This window comes from Phragmites australis, chromosome 5, assembly GCF_958298935.1.
Source record: "Phragmites australis chromosome 5, lpPhrAust1.1, whole genome shotgun sequence".
Classification (NCBI taxonomy): Eukaryota; Viridiplantae; Streptophyta; class Magnoliopsida; order Poales; family Poaceae; genus Phragmites; species Phragmites australis.
In genome coordinates, this window is record NC_084925.1 from 31,600,590 (window position 1) to 31,619,161 (window position 18,572).

An 18,572-nucleotide genomic window follows, 5' to 3' on the forward strand; every position below is an offset into this window, starting at 1 on the left:
GGTCAACTGGGCCGCCTATGGAGCAACCTCCTAGTGTCAATGATTGATAAAGTCAATTATATAAATACATATTTAAAGTAGGGATACATGGTCATCAATTATGCATATCGAAGAAGTGAGCATGAGATTTTATACAGGTTCAGGTCATCCTGAGGATAATGTACCTACATCTTTTTTGCATTGATTAATCTCATGAAAATACAATTACAATGGGGATATGTCTAGATCGAATTCTAAGGAATTCAACGAGTTCTCTCATATTCTAAGTCCTGAAGCTCTTGTCGGATGAATCTCATCGTAGTATGACTTTTGTTGTGAATCTCAATGGGTTATTTATGCTCCTATCCAACTAGGCTTGCTCTGTATGGCTTGTCTGGATTCTTGTTATAATTATATTCGATGTGCACGGTTAATGACCTGGTATCCCCAATTTAAATAAGCATTTGAATTGACTTTAGCAATCATCAACAACTAGTATTGTCTATAGGGATTTACAACAAGGTGTGTCTTCATCAACTAAGCGTATTAACCCTCTAGCAATGGGCTATTCCGATGACAAATTCTATGATGACTTCGGACCCAACATCTACGTGAAACCCAACATCTACATGAAAATCGACGAGTTAAAGAAGCTTCCTCGATTTCTGATGGTGAATTTTGATCAACAAACTATAGAATTTGCTGGTCAAGATGATCACTCACATGATTGTATTGCTTGTGGGTCGAAAAACCCGACCACAATTGTGGCCTCAACTTCTAGTAGTTCTTGCTACTGAGTAGTCACCAATATAGAAAGATTCTGGAGGGCAAACCTCGCTTCTCAGAATTTGACGCATCTACAAATGGAGAAAACATGGAAGATTACAATGTCACTACACTTTCCACCGATCGCCCAGAAGATCGGGCAGACGATAGTCCTGGGCATGAGAGTCCCATCACAAAAAGGATGACGATACTCCACAAAGATTTTCGATTCCATCATAACCCCCCTCTTTGGCTCACAATCGCAACAAAAATCAACGTCGCTAGGATCAGCAGATGTCGCTTCACCATTTAATATTCGGTTCGTTAGGCTGACAAGAAGACAATGGTGAACAGTTTGCTTCTGGTATGGCCCAATACATACGATGTGCAAAGACTCTACTCTCCAATCTGCCTCAAGGGGGATTAGATAGTCCATAAGGGGCGCGGTGGTTGGAAGACATTACTGGGATTGTTACCGATGCACAACATGGGTAGAACCCTCAACCTCGGCAAGATCTACTACTAGAACAAGTAGCACACATTGGAACCGTTTCAATTTAGCATCCCCTAGTTAGAGGCAAGAAGCTAGATCAGTCTACGAGAGGACATAATCTTGCAGTAAGCGGATATGTCATGCGACACCTCTTAGAACTGCATATATGGATCTACGTCTTGAGATTAATAAATGCAGTAACAGAGCAAAAGATCAAGATAGGTCTCTAGAAGAACCAAGCTAAGTTCTAGGAATCATGATAATTCAATTTCTGAGGGCAAGGGTTATGATTCCAATTATTAGAGAGGCACTACACCTGGTTATCAGGTGTCGAGTTTTTACACCTGACCTCTAAGCAATACATTCACCAGATAGATTCTGACATGGCACATTAGAGAAATACAATGGGAGTTCTAATCTGTTGGAGTTCCTTTAGTTTTATGCAACAGCTATCCAGCCAGTCAAGAGAGATAATAAGGTTATGTCTGTTGGTGGAAGACAGGTGAAAGAAGACTAACTAAAGATATAGCCATGCGACTGCCTTGAAGTGTCAAAGAACTATTTAAGATGGTTGACTGTTGTGCTGCAATGACAGTGGCAGATGAATAGAGCCGTTCCCTCGATAAAGGGAAAAGATGCTTCAGTATAGCATAGATGGTGAGACCTCCAAATTGGCTAACAAGCGTAAGTTTAAGAAGAAAACTAATATGACCAAAAAGAAAAAGAAAATTGAGACACCAAACTTTATGGGCGTAACACACGATAATGACTTCAAGTCCCATCGATTTCCCGATAATGGCAGGAAAACCTCATCGGAGGAGGATGTGGATGCAAGAAGTTTTCCTAATCTTAAGCCCTCTTTGGATATGTTTTTTTTTCTAAAACAAGCCAAAAGCTATCTAAGGACCGACTTTTAGTCTCGACTTCTAATAGCTTTTAGCTAAATAAGGAAGCGGTTGTGGTTAAAATAAACTAGAAACTGAGAAGCAAACTAAGAGGAGCTTTTTTAATTTTTAGTATACTGAGAAGCTAAAAATTTATTATACAAAACAACAGCTAAAATTTAACAAGCAAAACTGTCTCCTCAACGAGGCCAAACACACCCAAGTTTCCCTAGATTTGTTAGCGCATCTCCGGCAGCAGAGCTGGTTGATATTTAAAATGGGTGTACATGTCATGCGCGGATCCGGATCCCCTGACATTGACGTCACGATGACTTCGTCGTTGACATGTGAGCCCGACCCCACACATCAACGCGTGACGTCAAGGGATCCTCGTCCATCGTGCGTACATATATTTCACATCTCCAATAGCAGCTCTTAGCACCTTCTTCAATACGCAGTGAGGCCCACATGCCAAGACTACATTATTAACCAAACAGCCCACTCTCTCCCACTACCCACCTACCCGAGCTCACTCCCCGTCGCCTACCCATCATGCTCCCTCCCTCACCCGCATGCCCCCAGCTCCTAGTCTCCACAAGCGGCGCAACATGACCGCGAGGTAAGAGTTTCCTTCGCACGCCGGCACTCGGGTGACACGAACTAAGGGCATCTCCACCAATTATGACTCAACTAGCTATAGCAGGTCAATATTGGATTTTTGGCTAGGTGGCGAAGAGAGAGAGTGAGGAGAGAGAGGGTGCTAATTCTTATGAAGCATTAGCAGATACGCATAGTTCCCATTGTTGTGTGGGTCCCGCCACATATGAGACAGGCGACGCAGAGCAGAGAGCCCTCCATAACGATGGTTGTGGTCAGCGTCGTCGATCTAATCGAAGCCGCTACCACTGCCCAATGAGTTGTCATCGGATCCAATGTGTGGTGGCTCAAATATTGCCGGATCAGATCAGCGACAGCGTTGAGGGTGGCAGCCAAAGCTAGAGGTGAGTTGGAAGCTTGCGGTGGCGAGGAAGGGGTGGGTGGTGATCGAGAGGAGAGGGAGAAGTTGACAATGACTCTGATCTGGTCTGTGGCGACGAGGAAGGGGAGGCTGGCATTAGGGGTGGGAGGATATGGAGCAGCCAGCGATGGCTCGGATCTGGCCTACGACAGTGTGGGAGGAGAGGGAGAAGCCGCCGACGGCTCGGTCCTGGCTTGCCGTGGTGAGCGGCATATGCAAGTGTGCAGCCGGCGGTGAGGGGGAGGGAGAATGATGGGTCATGGTTATGGAGGGGGAGAGAGCTCGGGTTGGTGGGCAGGGGGAGAGAGTGGGCTGTTTGGTTAATAATGTATTCCTGGCATGTGGGCCCCACTGCATATTGAAGAAGGTGCTAAGAGCTGCCATTGAAGATGTGAAATATCTGTGCGCATGACATGTACACCCGTTTTAGATATCAACCAGCTCTACTGCTGCAGATGCGCTAACAAGTTAGGGAAACTTGGGCGTGTCTGGGTGCTCGTACAAGAGGCAATTTATTTTTATCCATATTTAATTTATAGAGAAGATTATTTGTTTGTTTGTATGTATTATTTCTCTCTGTATTCGTGAATGTAATTATATAGTTAGAATCTAATTTGATGGATACATTCGAATCGAACTTCTTTACAAAGCATGCTTCGATGGATACAATGTATTTGCTACAATGCTATAACAGACTCACTCATTAGTATTAGATATCAGATAATTATATCTACAGATATAAATAATCAAATATTTTTCTTTTCACAGTTACTATATTCACATAATCTACTTCTATTCATCTAATATATACACTGCATCTTAAAAAAACTCATACAAAACACCAATCACATGCTTTTTCCTTCGCCCGATCCAATCCAACGGCAGCCCACGGTTCAGTACTGCGGGGCCCTCAGGGCCCAAACCGGAGAATCCCGGTTCGAACAGCCTCAGCGGCATCGGCGTCGCGTCCCACGCCACGCTACGCCGACCTCGACCCACCGCTCCCGGGCCTACCTTCCTTCCGGACCGGTTCTCCTCTCCGCTTACCACACGGACTCGCCGCCTCGCCGGTCTCCTCACCGTGCCTCCGGCGGATCGCATCGCATCGCCGCAACCAAGCTCCCGACGACGACCTAAACGTTCTCCCCTCCGGTGGTAAGCGCGGTACCCAACCTCCGCCCTAAGCCTCTGAACCGCCCGAGCGCTCGGGTTCCTCGAATTGCGTTCTTCATTTGTGCTAAGGCTTAAGAGAGCGGTGCTCCAATTCGATCGCCGGGGCGCCGCACCGGGCACCGGTTCGGGAAATGACTCGTGTCTAGTTTCCTTCCTCCCATTTCTCGCGCCGCTGCGTGTTCTTGCGTTCAGCTAAGGCTGACCCGCTGAGCAGCGTAGTGCTAGGACGGAATCTTACTTCAGTTGTTGATTGCAAAGCAGCGCAGGACTCGGGGATGGTTCTGGCCATCGATTCCTTGTTCCTGCTTCTGACTGAATGGTGCAGAACCTGATGCCGCTACCTTGATTCTGCTGGTGTCTTGAGGGGAGTATAAAACCGAGGAGCACTACTGTTCCAACTGCGCGCTATATAATTGAACAGTTCTTCACTCTGGCCTATCTGAAGATTGTTTCGATCTATTTTATTAATGGATTGCTCATTGCTCGAACACTCTCCAATGAAGTACAAGGATAGATGTTGACCTGCTTATAATCCGTACTCATTTCCCTTTTTTCAGGAGACTTCTATACTGATCGAAATAAACTGCTTGGAGTTGCAATGGACAAACTTATGAGCACGGCGGACAAAGACGACTATAATTTTCGGTGTAACCTGTGCGACACAGAGGTTGTACATAGCATGACAGAACTCTTACTCCGTGGATTGGCCACAGCTTCGGTGGACAACACCATTGGCGACATCTTCAAGAGCCCATCTTCTGTAGCTGTTGGTGTGAAGACCGAGCTTGAAGGTTATCTGTTTCTAAGAACTGAAACGCTTGTTCGTGAATCTGTGAATGGAGGTGAGGATCATTTGGATCAGTTGATGAAAGCATCCACCAGGCCAACCGAGTTCCTGTCAGACTTGATTGATGACTTTGTGGCTTCGAAAAGGAACTTGCTGAGCCATGTGTCTGGGTTTTTGTTGAGTGAAAGCCGCTTGAACAAAATTAAAGACTTCATGCAAAAGATGGAGACGGAGAATATCTGGGCACTGGATGGAAGGAAGGCTACTGCAGAGACTATTCTTGAGACCATAGACATGAAATGCATTTTCCATTGCCCTGAGAAATTTGCTGAACAAGATAAGCTGGTTGACCACAGAAGTCAGTGTAAATTCAGGGTAGTGAACTGCAAAAATGATGGATGTTTAGCTTCATTTTCTGCTATTCATATTGATGAGCATGACTCCATATGCCCATTTAAGGCCCTACCATGTGAGCAGCTGTGCCAGCAACATGTTATGCGCTGCGAGATGGACAAACATTGTGCAACAGTTTGCCCTATGAAACTTACGAACTGCCCTTTTTACCATGTTGGCTGTGAAACAGCCTTTCCACAGGGTACTCTTGATAAGCATTGTTCGAAGTTACTTCAAACCCATCTGCTTTATGTTCTTCAAGCAACTACAAGACGTGATGCTTCCGTTAATGACATGAATCAACGGTTACAACACCTTGAGAAGGTTAGTTTAATCTGTTTTGGCCCTGTGTGGGTATTTGAACTTGCTAACACATAGAAGTTTCAAGATATGTCACACAACCACATTTTTTTAATTTAGCTTGTTTGCATATGCCTGATGTAAGATTCAACATGCAAAAAATAAGCTGGTGATTATTCAACTCAACAGCTACAAGCAGTAAGTAATTGTAGAACTGATGAAAGAAGAAACGGCATCTATCCGAAGGCAATTGTATGCCTCTGCTCTAGTAGTGTGTGCTGGAATAGCGTAGACAAAGTTAGCGATCTGCATAATTTTAAACAATTTATTAGTTTATCAGAAGCTTGGGTTCATATTCGTAGTGGCAACCAACAGCTGCTAATCAGGAGCATCTAAATATGGGATACCTGTGTCCACTCTTTTTTCGAATGGGAAACAAGAGAATTGTATGTCTGCATCCTACTCCATTAAGAGTTCAAGAGACAAAGGAAGAGTACAACTGAGCAGGCTGCAGAGCCCTTACATCCAATGTTCTTTTGTCTTAGAAACGAGCGACCTGTTTATACTTGTATCTTATAGAACATGTTCGCTTTTCCAAATTAATTTTCTCAGAGCTTGGGTTTCACAATGATAGACATTGCTAAGAGTAGGTGATAAGCCATATCTTCTACACCAAGCTGTAATAATTGAATCCTACTGGGGCTCGCCACCCTTAAGAAAAGGTGGTGACTAGTTTCAAGGGAAAAAAATATGTACCTACTGTTTAACAGTTTTCCAAACAAGAAATCTGGCTTAATTCTTCTCTATCTTATTACAGGCTCAGTCACTTAACGAACTCTCTGGGGCTTTAGAGGTCAAGTCCCTCACTCTGACAATAAAGGAGCAAGAAGCAAAGATCAAGAAACTCGAACGCGATATCAAAATGCAAGAGGCAAAGATGAAGAAGCTTGAGAACGAGTTTAGGTCAGGGAAAGCATGATAACCGTAGTAATCATAGACTTACTAGACAAACCAGGGTGGCATACTTTAGGACCTGTAAATAATCACTGGCACTACCATACAGTTTGCAATCATGTTTTCCTATGCTCATGTACGAACCACGAAGGACTCTAGGGTTTAGAAAAGTCAGCTTATCTTGGATTATCTTCTTAATTTGATGTGATTGACGTTTGATACTTTCAATTTCACATAGTAAATACTTGGGTTTTTGTTGGTTTGAGGTGTATCGGGATCATCTGTGATCTCCTTGTTGGTTTTGTCCCAGGGTGGGCTGTCATGTAAATGATATTGGGGTGTTTGATGTGTAATTTAACAGAGCTGAACAGTGGCATAGTTATTATTGATGAACTATCTTCTGCAGAGCAATGCCTATTTTATTGTTAAGAGTGTAATTCATAAAAAATGAGAGCTTTAAAACTTGTAACATATTGAAGCCAAGTATTTCTGTGTCATACTAATATGATGGGAAGCATATACCACACGATGTGCAGTATATTGTGCTAACTACAAACAACGTGAATCACAAGTGACAGATCTTTTTCCTAGGTCACAAGTATATGTCAATGCAGGGTAGATCTTCCACTTGAAGATATTATGATGATACTGGTCTAAAAAATCTGCCTTCTTTGCATTCTGTGCTGGTATGTGTGATTCCTATTCACTTTACTACATCTTGCTGGAAACGTTATACTTCCAGCATTTAAATCTGCTCCTCTAATGGAGTTCTCTGACTTGTCTTGCCAATCAGTTTGGATTAGCTGAGCTGTTTAGTTGTCTATATATCATTGCATGATGCATCTGCCAGCTGATTTATGCAGTGTTGCGGTATATTGAAGGATTAGTGGCTATTACAAAATGCATGCACATTGCATTCCAACAATCTAATAAACAGTAGGACTATTTCCACAATTGTTTAGAATTATCCTTGACAAGTGCAAAATTGTTACTGCTAGTTAGTACAACATTTCATTCCAGAACATTCCATAAACAGTTGACTGCAAAACATAGCTCACTAATTCCACTCGATATTTGTTATACAAGGGAGTTTTCCTGGTTGAATATAGTTTGATGTGTTAAACAAAAAAAAAAACTGGCAATTACCAGGAGCTGATTGTTATCAATTAATGAGAGGTTTCTGTTCCATGTATTTTTGTTTGAATCTTTTTTTTTTTGTCGAACATGTAGGAGAGTTGTGTATCATTATATTAAAGAAGAAGGAAAAGGGTAGGAACCCTTACAACACACACCCACACACGCCAAGGTAATTCATTAGCTTGCACTAGCTTCCATAGGAAGTCAAATTGCACCAATCCTTATGGAAGTTTGGGTTTCTTTTTTCTCTTGAAGCTTGAAATATGGAACTTCAACTTTGACATGTTTTGTTATCGAGTGGAAAGGTTAAAGTGGGTCACTTCTATGATTGCTTGGTTGATGTACTGAATGGCACAATGATACCGGTTTGCTACTTTGCAGGAGTGTCTCCATGGTCTGAAGCTTCTTATTTGTGTGGCTGCAATTCCATTGGTGCCTTCCATCGCAACTTTTCATGGATGTCTCCACAATGTCATAGCTGGCTTGATTGTTCTCAGCTTTCGTGATGTGATCACAATCACCCTGCAAAATCTTGCAAACTTGTTTGCACTGTGCTTGTATGTGTTCATGGAACTGTGTGGGTGATTTTCATCTGCGGATTTTCACAGTGAAGATGCCACCACAATATCATCACTGCATTGGCTGTTCGACTCAAACTTGAGGATATAATCACAGGTAGCCTCCAAAATCTTGCAAACCTCTCTCCTGTACTGCACCAGAATACCAGATCATATCAAGAACGAGCTATCAAATGCTGTTTCTGAAAAGATCAGTATTTAGTTCCTCTATTTAATCTTACATGATTTCTACGGTTGGTATAACTAGAGGATTATGTGGTCAGAGAAAATTGGTGTCACATAATCTTTTTGTCACGTTCCTAATTTTCCAGTAGTGTTTTGGTCAGAAAAAAGAAAAAACTGCAGTGATGACTGATAGCCAAAGAGCGCCTGAAGCCCAGAACATTCTGTTATTGCTATTGCATTGATTGAGATTAAACTGGTCCTTTGTTCCTTGGGATTAAGATGGAAGAAGTTTTTAGAGGGTAGAAGTTTTGATATGGCAAATTGGTGCAAGAAGTTAGAATTCTAAAGTTTAAACTATTGTCCTTCCATTTTCTTGCGTTATGGAGTTGTGAAATATCAGTGAATTCACCATTTTCTTCGGATTAAGACGCAAGAAGTTTTGAGAGGGTAGAAATTTTGATATGGGAAATATCAATAAATATCAGTGAATTCACCATTTTTTTCCATTTGGCTAGGAGACCATAACATGGCAAAGGTGATGTTGCATACCTCATCAGTTGCTCCAGATTTTATTTTGGATTGTAGAATGCACCATTTCTTCATGTTTACCCCTATTATGTGCACAGTGATAATGTAAATTTATCAGAAATATGTACTGCTGAATAGATTTTATTGGAAATACAGTTCAACTAACCAATCTTTATATCTATTTGACATGTCGAACTGGAGGTTGTTCTTAGCGACCACCTGGAGTGGATCTGTAACCAAGGTATCAGCTACAATTCCACCTATCGAAAAAAAACATTTACATCTCTACTAGCAAAACAAAATATTTTGCAGTCTTATATGGAGAAGAAATGATTAAAAATGGACAACATTGTCTGCTGTTCACTAAAAGTACGACTTGCTACGCTAAATATGAGCATGTGACTACTTTAATTCAATAAATATTAAACTTCTTACAAATATTACTCGTGTCCAGAAGCACACAAATTATTGAATCTCACAGAACTACTAGTTTCCTAATGAAATATCTTTCAAATGCTGAAGACTTTCAGTTTCTACTTTTCTCCACAAAGGTACGTTAGCAGATGCCAAATACCTCAAAGTAGGAACCAAATGGAACATCATGTGCCTGCTGCTTTGTCTCATAGATCTGAAATCAGATAAAAACTCATGTTTTTTTTTGGGAGGGGGGGGGGGGGTGGATTTCCAAAGAACATATCTGTTGTAAGTATTGTTACCAAGTTTCTTTTATCATTTGAGAAAGAAGCATGCTGCCATTCTGTTACTGCGGTGTCTGGAGGACACAAAGGACTGTGGCATAGCGACCTGAAAGTCAATTTACGAACTTTGCCACCGTACTCTTTTGAGGCACACCACTTGCTCAGCTGGAGTAAGCAAAAAACTAATGTTAATCTGTCATTCTGTTGGTCAATGCTGCCATCAGTCAAATGAGTAGAACAGAATATGGAAAAAATGCAACCGACAAAATAGGCACCTTTAAATCTGTATCTTTTCTTGCATCTCGATATTGCTGGAAAAACATTGAATTGTCACCTAATATGGCACTGAAAAACTTCTCGGTTGTACCAGGGAAAGTATTCTGAAAGATAAGCCATATCCAAAATTAGTAAATGGATTATGCATCAGAAGAATTAGGAAAACAAAGTGGGATGCTCACACTGGTTACGTCTACAAGAACATGTTTGTTGATGAAAGGCTGGAATGTTATATCCTTTTCGATGCTTTTTTTTGCTGACTTTATGTTGTTTGCCTTACTATTGATTAGATCGTCACTTCCTCTTTGTAGAAGTAAATGTGCTCTCATCTGCTTGTAGGAAAACAAATATAGATGTTCAAGTAATTTCCACAAGACACAAATGGAAAGATCAAACATTCAAACTAGCATACTTTCTGAATACCTGCTTTTCAGCTTCAAAGGTTGCTCGATAACTCTGTAGTGCAGTCTCTAGAGCTCTAAATGTATGGTTTCTATTCCAGAATGATGTGAACATGTACCTAACCCTTCCTGAAAAATTAAGCCAGGGTGCTCAACAGAAAATCTCTTGAAAGTTTTTTCCCTAACATGGAAGATGAAAGAATCATGGCCCATATGTTATTTGTAGGAGTGATTGTGCTGGTGCTGCCTCTGGTATAGGTTTATCTGTACAACAGGAGTACTTCAACTTGAATATGGTACAGTCAGCTTTCTCTAATTTTGGAATTTGCAGTAATCAGTGGCGGATCCAGCCCATGCTTGGAGGGGGGGGGGGTGCTGGGCCTCTTTCTCCTGAGCTTCGTGGGTTGGGCCCGTGCTATGTGATAGTATCAAATGGATATATGATGCATTATTTCTAGATTTTTCCCTTTATTCCTCCTGGGCTTTTTGGGCTGGACCCATGCTGCAGCCCCGCAGCACGGGCCCTGGATCCGCCTCTGGCAGAAATCTTGCAAATTGAATCCATAAGACCTAGCTTTCCAATTAGGTATGTGCTTGCGTTTAACTTGTTCAAATTGTGCCAGTGAAAAATAATTTACCATTTTGGTTGCACGAACGAGGTACTCCATGACCACTTGTACCAGCATTAAGAAAAATGGTAATAGCTGGGTTGATAAGAGAATGCTGACTTCTTTTTATCTGCGGGATAAATTCATATGTATGTCAACTATCTCAACCAAAAGAAAGCAGATACTAAGGCCAGAAAAAGAGCTTCATGGGTTGCATACCTCGTCTATGTCCTGTAATGGAATAATCACCTAAAAAAATGCAGGTCTTAGAGAAGGAACTCAATGATATCATATAAAGGATATGAATATGAAAGGTCTTAGTCTGAAAGTTTTTGTCACTATTCCCATACTGTTATCAATTTGCTGTAGCAACAGTGTTACCTGGACACGGATACGGGCGTCGGAATCCGACTCGGACTCGGGTGTCCGATTCGGCAAAGGAAATTTGAAACATGTGAAATACAATTCGGAATCCGACACGGGTGTCGGAATCCGACTCGGATTCGGGGTGTCCGATTCGGCAAATAAATTTGGACACGGGTGTCCAGATAACACTGTGCAGCAGTCACCTCACTTGTGTCAGTTAGCTACTAGCATTTATATAGGTTGGAATAACAACTAAACTAAGCTTTCACAGATTTTGATGGTTTAAAAAAAACTTTCGCTGATTTTCCGAGGCAGTTGATATTATACTATGATTTACATCACTCATCATTAACAACTGTCCAAGGATCAGTTTGGGTTTTGAAGAGAGCTAGAGAGAAGACTAATGCTCATTTCATCTTCAATCAATGTATATACCCTCCAAGTATAGATCAATTAGCAATATTAAGTTCACAGGGACCATTTTCAGAAGATCTACTTACATTCAATTGTTTGGAGAATACGCTAGAGTGGAAACACATGTGCCATTGGGAGATGTACATACGGCCATGGTGTAAGAAAGACCTCTCCAGAGCACAGGAGTAACTATGTTGAACAATCTGTAAGCACAAGGGATAGATAGGTGTCAGCAAATTATCAGTTCTGATAAGAATGAGATACTTCCTGTCTTCATATGACATTATCTGTTGTCGAGAATCAGTACATCATCATGTTGAAGTTTATATATGGTTTGCAGAGGCCCAATGCCTTCAATCATCGCCTGGCGTTGCTTACTCAGTATCATCTTTCTCGGGGACTCAATTCCAGTACATTCATCAAAGAAGCTGGAAAATATGATTGAATGAGGATAATATTTACCATCAGAAATACTGTTCTTGTTTTTTTTCCAACTCAAAGTTACCTATCAGAAGCCGGAAATACTTTAGTTGAACATAGACGCAAGCAGATCTGCAACCATATGTTTTTGGCATTGTAAATACATGCTGAGATTCATTGAAGTATCGAGATGGCAGTAAGTGCGATGAAGCACTCAAATACAAGCATGCTTAAATTCATATCCTACCTGACCAAATTTGCTGTCCAGTTCATACCAACTGGCTCCCGTTTCGTCTTCACTCAGGACAGCTATAGTTACGGATCCAATAACTTTGCATTTGCATTGAATGTACCAGTCATATATTGTTATGGTTACCTATGCAGAAAGGAACAAACATATCACACGTTCAAGCAAAGCAATTCTATCACCAATTATTGAGAACAACTAATGTTTTCGATGTTTTAAACTTGTCATTCAAAGTTTTGGGTCCAGCTTTGGGGGTAAGAAACATTCTTAACACACGAATCTAATTGTAGTTTACCTATTTATTATTTCCATTAAACTTGCACAACTTTTATTCCACGTAAATCTTACTTTGAAATTTGAATCAATTGCAGGTGCAGTGCAAGAAATGTTGTTCCAGAGAAGCTATGATGCTGCATCCGGACAGCAATGCAATCACATGCACGCCCTGTACTCCCAGATTTATTATGATGCGTGCTACTTTGGATAACTTTCTGCAGGTTGGTGATCACTACTTAAATCTTGAATTTGAGGTCTAATTTACGCTGTCAGATGGACCACTACTTGTGGGTGGGGGGTGGTTCTGGGGGAAAATCTGTCACATGATTGAGTTTATGACACAGCAAAGTACCTTTCAATTATTTTTTCATGCCACTTTGAATCAAAATTCTCAAAGTTCAGCAGCAAAAGGAAGCAATGTATGTTGTTCGTCGAAGGTTCTAAGCAGGTCTGCGAGGATGAAAAAGGCTGACAATATAGTAGTACTGCTAGTACTATGGTGCCAAAGCAATAGTTTTGTATCAGAACAAGGCTGGGGCACACCCTGTGCCATCTTTAACGGAGCATTCGTCTAATTTCTCCCACCACACATTGTTGCTGTTCTCGCACGCTTAAGACGGACAGGCACTGTGGATGAAATGCTGGGTTAACTCGTTGAGACATCCATCATTTTGTTTTAAACCTGACATCGATGATTAAACTAAAAGTCTCTTGGTGCCTGTAGACTCTCACAAGGTCTACTTGAATATGGCAGGGTTGGCTGGTGAATGAAAGTACAGTGATGGATACAGTGGCTATCACTTGTCCAGTTGTCCGAGTACTTGAAATTCAAATGCAGCGAGGAAGCTGTTGTTAGTTGCTACTTACCTCTACCGGGAGTTGTTCGACCAGGAAGTTGAATTCCTCTCCCCACAAAGGGTTTCTCTGGCTGGGCACCATGGAGCTGCAGAAACAGCGTGGGCACCATCACTTTGTTCAGAATCATTTGCCAGCTCAGTTGCGAGCACTATACGAGGAAGCAGAGATGGAGGGAGAGGCGACGATGACGACGACAACAAGGAAGAAGAAACGAGCAGGAGGGAAGCAGATAACCATGCACCTGAAGCGCTTCTGGTCGCCGCAGGAGATGACGGCGTAAGGATCGGAGGCCCCGTTCAGGTTGGCGCCGATCAGGTACTTGGCAGACAGCAGCTCCAGCTGACGCACAAAACGCAGAGACAAACACATTGTGAGGTCAAGGCGCAGGCATGCGATCGAGACATCTGAGTTGGCTCGGGCTGTGCTTGTTTTTAGTTGTCACTGTGCTGCAGATAAATTAACATGCAGCAATACTACCTTGATTGCGTAGCCGCCGGCACCCCGAGCGCAAGAGATATCGGCGACCGCCTTCCCCCTCGCGCAACTCCGGCCGCGGCCCGCGTCTCCGTGGCAGCTTGCGATCGTAGAAGAATGCGGGGAGGAGGCGGACGAGTCGCTGCTGGCGGCGGCGGCGGGCTTGGAGTGCTGGTCCGACAAGAGGAAGAGGACGAGCACGGCGACGAGCAGCGCCGCGGCGGAGACGGCCACCTCGGCCTCCCACAGCGACGGCAGGAGGAGGCCCAGTACCCACGACAGGCACTCCCCCATCGTCTCCGCCGGATGGATCAGCTCCTCGCGCCCGGGACGAACCGATCAGGCCGACTCGATCACTGACACAGCGACGAGGGGTGCAAGGTTTGGGGAATGGAGAGCAGAGGGGAAGCCTGCGACGGCCAGTTCACCGGGGCATTTAAAGTGAGCCAAGCTCGGGGTCGTCGGTGAGAGTGCACACAAGGCCGGCTGGGGCCGGGAGCCGGAAGGGGCAATGATTAGCCGAGCAAAACGGTGCTTCGGGCCGGGCATGCACCGGTAAGGCCATCTCTAGCAGTCCATATGATACAGCTGCAATGGCGTCCGAGTCAGACTTTTGCCTATGTAAAGGAAAGAAGAGATCGAAAAGTTAGCTACTCCGACACATGTCATGCCAACCTCTTTCCTTTCTCTCTCCTATTAAAAAATATTTTGAAGAGTGTGTTAGAGATAGACTGTTAGATGAGTATTTTGTACTAACTTTTAGATGGGTGGGAGCGAAATGACAAAATAATAGATAGCAACTAGCTCTGTTATATCGTTAGAGACGCTCTAAGATGAAACTAACGCTCTAATATGGAAGTTGATAGAGAACACGGGCTGTGAGTTAATTTGGAACAGCAAAGCACATTTTAAAGCTACACCACTAGGCTAATTATAAGCTCTTGCTGCAAAATTTTAATGCATGCTAGCTATGGTGACATTAAACTAGGAACTTCGATCAACTTAGCTGCATATATAATAGTCTACAGGCAGCAGCACTATTGCAGAAACTATTTAGTTAAAGCTAACAAAGAACGTACTCAATGAGACCTCACAGATCCAATATAATGATTAGCCAGACTTACAATAACTAGGCATTAGAGTAGGTCGCTTATCAAAGCTTGCAACTTTCGCATTGATAGTTCACGTACTTCTGACTAGTGAAGCTCAAGAGTCAGGAGGGTGGTGTTGGAACCATCTTGCTTTGCTCTCAGATTTGGCAGAGTTGTAAAGCGCGGAGAAGGTTGGTGAGCAGGTGAAGAAAGAACGAGAAAAAAAAAAAAGCTCAGTACGTTTTCGCAGCGTCCAATTGTTCATGGCTTCCGGCAATCATTAGATTCAGCACCACACCAACCATGCCTATCTTTCTTTCTTTCATGAATCATTCTTCATAGGAGTGCCAAGGCCCGGCCCGGCCCATTCGTCAGCACCCATCCACTCACCCAGTCACCGTGAGCAACCGTTCCGAACCCAGACAACACCCGGCCCGGCCCGGATCGCTATCGGCGACGTCTCATGGCCCGGCCTGGCTTGGCTTGGATGCGGACCAAAGCCATGCACGCTGCTGATCTGCCGCTCCAGCGGCCGCCGCCGCTCCAGGGGTTTCCCCCCGAACCCCCACTTCCCATACCTGGCTGCCGTGACGAGCCGAACGCAACGCAACACGGCCGAAGCGAGCAAAAAGCAAGCAACACCTGTCCTCCGCCCGGGCCCCGCGCCCGCCTGCGGGCTGCGGCCGACGGGGCCGATCGCGCGCGCGGCCGGCCGAAAATTGCCGTGACGACCGGCGACGTGAGATCGAAACACGCGCGCCTCCAGATGTTTGCGCCCACGAGCTGCTCGGCGTTCTCTGATAGGCCGAGCTGCGCAGCATCTTGGAGCTGTGGACCAGCACCCTCATGGTTTCGAGTTTCGACGCCGTTCGGACACGGAGCTCCGATGATCCGATCCTCTCCTAGCAAGATGCGGTGCCATTGTTGTACTAATTAGTTAAAACTATACAGAATAAAACACAACACTGTGAAATCATGTGTGCTCTGTCCGCGAAGGTTCGAATCCTGCCAACCACGCCTTTTTTTTTAATTCTTTTTGAGCTTTTCCAGTTTCATAAAAATCTCTTGCATTCAAACATCCACTCCTTCTTCTTCTTTTTTCCTAGTTTCAGTTTCATAAACATCTCTAGCATTCAATCCTCCACACTTTTTAGTACACACTTCGAATTTCCTGTAACGGGCCAGTAAGTACATCTTCGAATTTCCTGCACCATATACACACTCCCTGGCCGAATGCCAAATCTAGCACATATCAATGAATGAATCTCCATCCTCGAGTGGCATGAATGCACTCCATCATTTTGCTCCGCCTGCAAGGATTTCGCGCACAGACATGCACTTCCAAAACAAAATTGATAATACTCGATCAATGGACGCAGTCCAAATTTAATGTTTCCTTGCTTTGGCTCCGACCAAGTTAGAAGCACTAGTAGTACTAAAACAACAACTGCGAAGCCAGTCCCACAGTACTCGCTCGTTCCCAGGTAAGAACTGCACGGTAATCGGCTCAGCTGTTGATTCAGCAAGAGATCGAGTTCGATCTCGATGAGGCAGCAGGGGGGCTCGCAGATCCAGTCAAGGTGTACATCATGCGTCCACGTATCGAATGATCACGGTTCTTTTTAGTTTTTCTTTCTGAAGGCAGAAAGATCACAATTCTAGCTAGTTGCCTTTAAGCAATGACCAGGTCGCGTGCACAGGTCGTGAAATCGTGAGTTGATTTGGTGCAGGAATGGCAACGCCGCCGCGCGCGCGAGGAGCACATCCAGGGCGCGGCGCCCCTCGTGGTACCGGCGTGCGCTGGGCGGGCTCCTCATGTGGAATCGGCCCACGGGCATGGGCGCTCCGCCTGCGCGCGCGCGGGCGGCACGGGGGAGGCCGCTCTGGCGCTCGTCCCTGAAGGCGGCGGCGTCCGCGCTCGCACACGTGGCGTGCCTCTGCGAACCGGTGTGCGCCAGAGACGGGCCCCTGGGCGTCCAGGTCGACGCCGTGGCGCCGAGGAGGACCAGCCGTTCTGATGGTCGTTCTCCACAGGCACCTGTGCCGCCGGCGATGCTGGCGGGGGAGTGGGCGGGGGAGTGGTCGTTCTCCACCTTCAGGGGGAGGTCGCTGAACGAGGACCTGCTGATGCGGCGGTTCGTGCTAGCGGAGGAGGCCACGCGGCGGCGCGTGCAGATGGAGGTGGCGGCCAAGAGGTACGGCCGGTGGTGGCTGCCGCCGGGGCCCAGCCGTCTCAGTGAGATGTCGCTGGCAGACGACGACGTCGCTGAAGACGAAGCGGCAGAGAGCGGTTCGTCGTCGCCCTAGTGAAGCTCAGTCTCTCTTACTGTATTTGGTTATGCATGCTTGCTTGCCTTTGGCGCCCTGTTTTGTTTGATGCCAATGATTGCGGGACGCCTTGGCGCGCAATTTGGTTTGATGCAAATTATTGCGGAGTGCGCAACGAACTATCCTTAACCGTTGCTCAAACGGAGCTATTTTGGTTTGGTTTAATTGTCGCGGAGTGCGTAACGAACTGTAGATCTTTTATTTGTGTGGAGTAGTTTGGTTTGTTGTCAATTATTATGAAACCTATAACTATCCGTCAACCGTTATATAGGTGTAGCTATTTTGATTTGGTCTAGTTGTCGTGGTGTGTATTATAAGAATTATCCGTTACATAGGTGAAACTATAGATTCTTTATCCGTCAACCATTACATAGGTGGAGCTATTTTGGTTTGGTTTAGTTGTCGTGGTGTGCGTTATGAGTTATCCTTTATTTGTGCTGAGCCGTTTGGTTTGATGCCAATTATCATCGAAGGAGATTCAATTTCGAGTAATGGTCCAAGGTACCCGTTAGTAGGATCTATAGCAAAGCTATTTTGGTGTGATGCAATTACTGCAAAAATTGGTTATAAGTAACATAAAAAACGTTATTACTCACTAGGTGTTAAAAGAATATAATATGCCAATAATATGTAGGTCATTTTTTACACTTGGTTTTTAGAGATAACTTTTAGGGCACCAAGCCACAGCTAATCTCTCCAACTTGATAAGTATTTTTTGTTAGTTTGCTTCAAATATACCAATAGTATTAACGCGATTACAATGTCTTCTATCATAAAAGGTATTGAAACAACATTATGCAGTTGTTGCTCTCATTTATACTATTGTAACTAGCGGCGAATCCTGCAGCATATATATGCAAAACCATCTTGCACAGCATAATATTGGCAGTAAAACTAAGTTTGGGAAAACTGACTTCCAGGGATGTAGGCTGGTGAGCCATGAATATATGTCCACTCCGGT

General features: G+C 44.1%; 3 protein-coding genes across 4 annotated transcripts; 2 read left to right on the forward strand and 1 right to left on the reverse strand.

The window, feature by feature from the left end:
• The first annotated feature begins 4,085 nt into the window (after window positions 1–4,085).
• On the forward strand, window positions 4,086–7,142 carry LOC133919251 (uncharacterized). 2 transcript variants are annotated; one of them, XM_062363596.1, is made up of 3 exons: window positions 4,086–4,303; window positions 4,870–5,816; window positions 6,610–7,142. In XM_062363596.1, the coding sequence occupies exons 2-3, from the start codon at window positions 4,911–4,913 to the stop codon at window positions 6,769–6,771; spliced, it is 1,068 nt and encodes a 355-aa protein (XP_062219580.1). In that variant the 5' UTR covers window positions 4,086–4,303; window positions 4,870–4,910; the 3' UTR covers window positions 6,772–7,142. The 2 variants fall into 2 exon arrangements, with proteins under 2 accessions (XP_062219580.1, XP_062219578.1); XM_062363594.1 differs by having other exon boundaries at window positions 4,172–4,294.
• Window positions 7,143–7,941: 799 nt separating this feature from the next.
• LOC133919252 (BAG-associated GRAM protein 1-like) lies at window positions 7,942–14,821 on the reverse strand. The gene is made up of 17 exons (XM_062363597.1): window positions 14,196–14,821; window positions 13,960–14,057; window positions 13,728–13,803; window positions 12,585–12,713; window positions 12,423–12,469; window positions 12,225–12,345; window positions 12,004–12,120; window positions 11,357–11,386; window positions 11,168–11,267; window positions 10,552–10,658; window positions 10,311–10,457; window positions 10,128–10,232; window positions 9,871–10,017; window positions 9,729–9,782; window positions 9,321–9,384; window positions 9,176–9,237; window positions 7,942–8,593 (listed from the first exon to the last, which is right to left on the reverse strand). The coding sequence occupies exons 1-17, from the start codon at window positions 14,484–14,486 to the stop codon at window positions 8,486–8,488; spliced, it is 1,803 nt and encodes a 600-aa protein (XP_062219581.1). The 5' UTR covers window positions 14,487–14,821; the 3' UTR covers window positions 7,942–8,485.
• A 2,298-nt stretch (window positions 14,822–17,119) lies between these two features.
• LOC133917984 (uncharacterized) lies at window positions 17,120–17,590 on the forward strand. The gene has a single exon (XM_062361781.1). The coding sequence runs from the start codon at window positions 17,120–17,122 to the stop codon at window positions 17,588–17,590; it is 471 nt and encodes a 156-aa protein (XP_062217765.1).
• The last annotated feature ends 982 nt before the right edge of the window (window positions 17,591–18,572 follow it).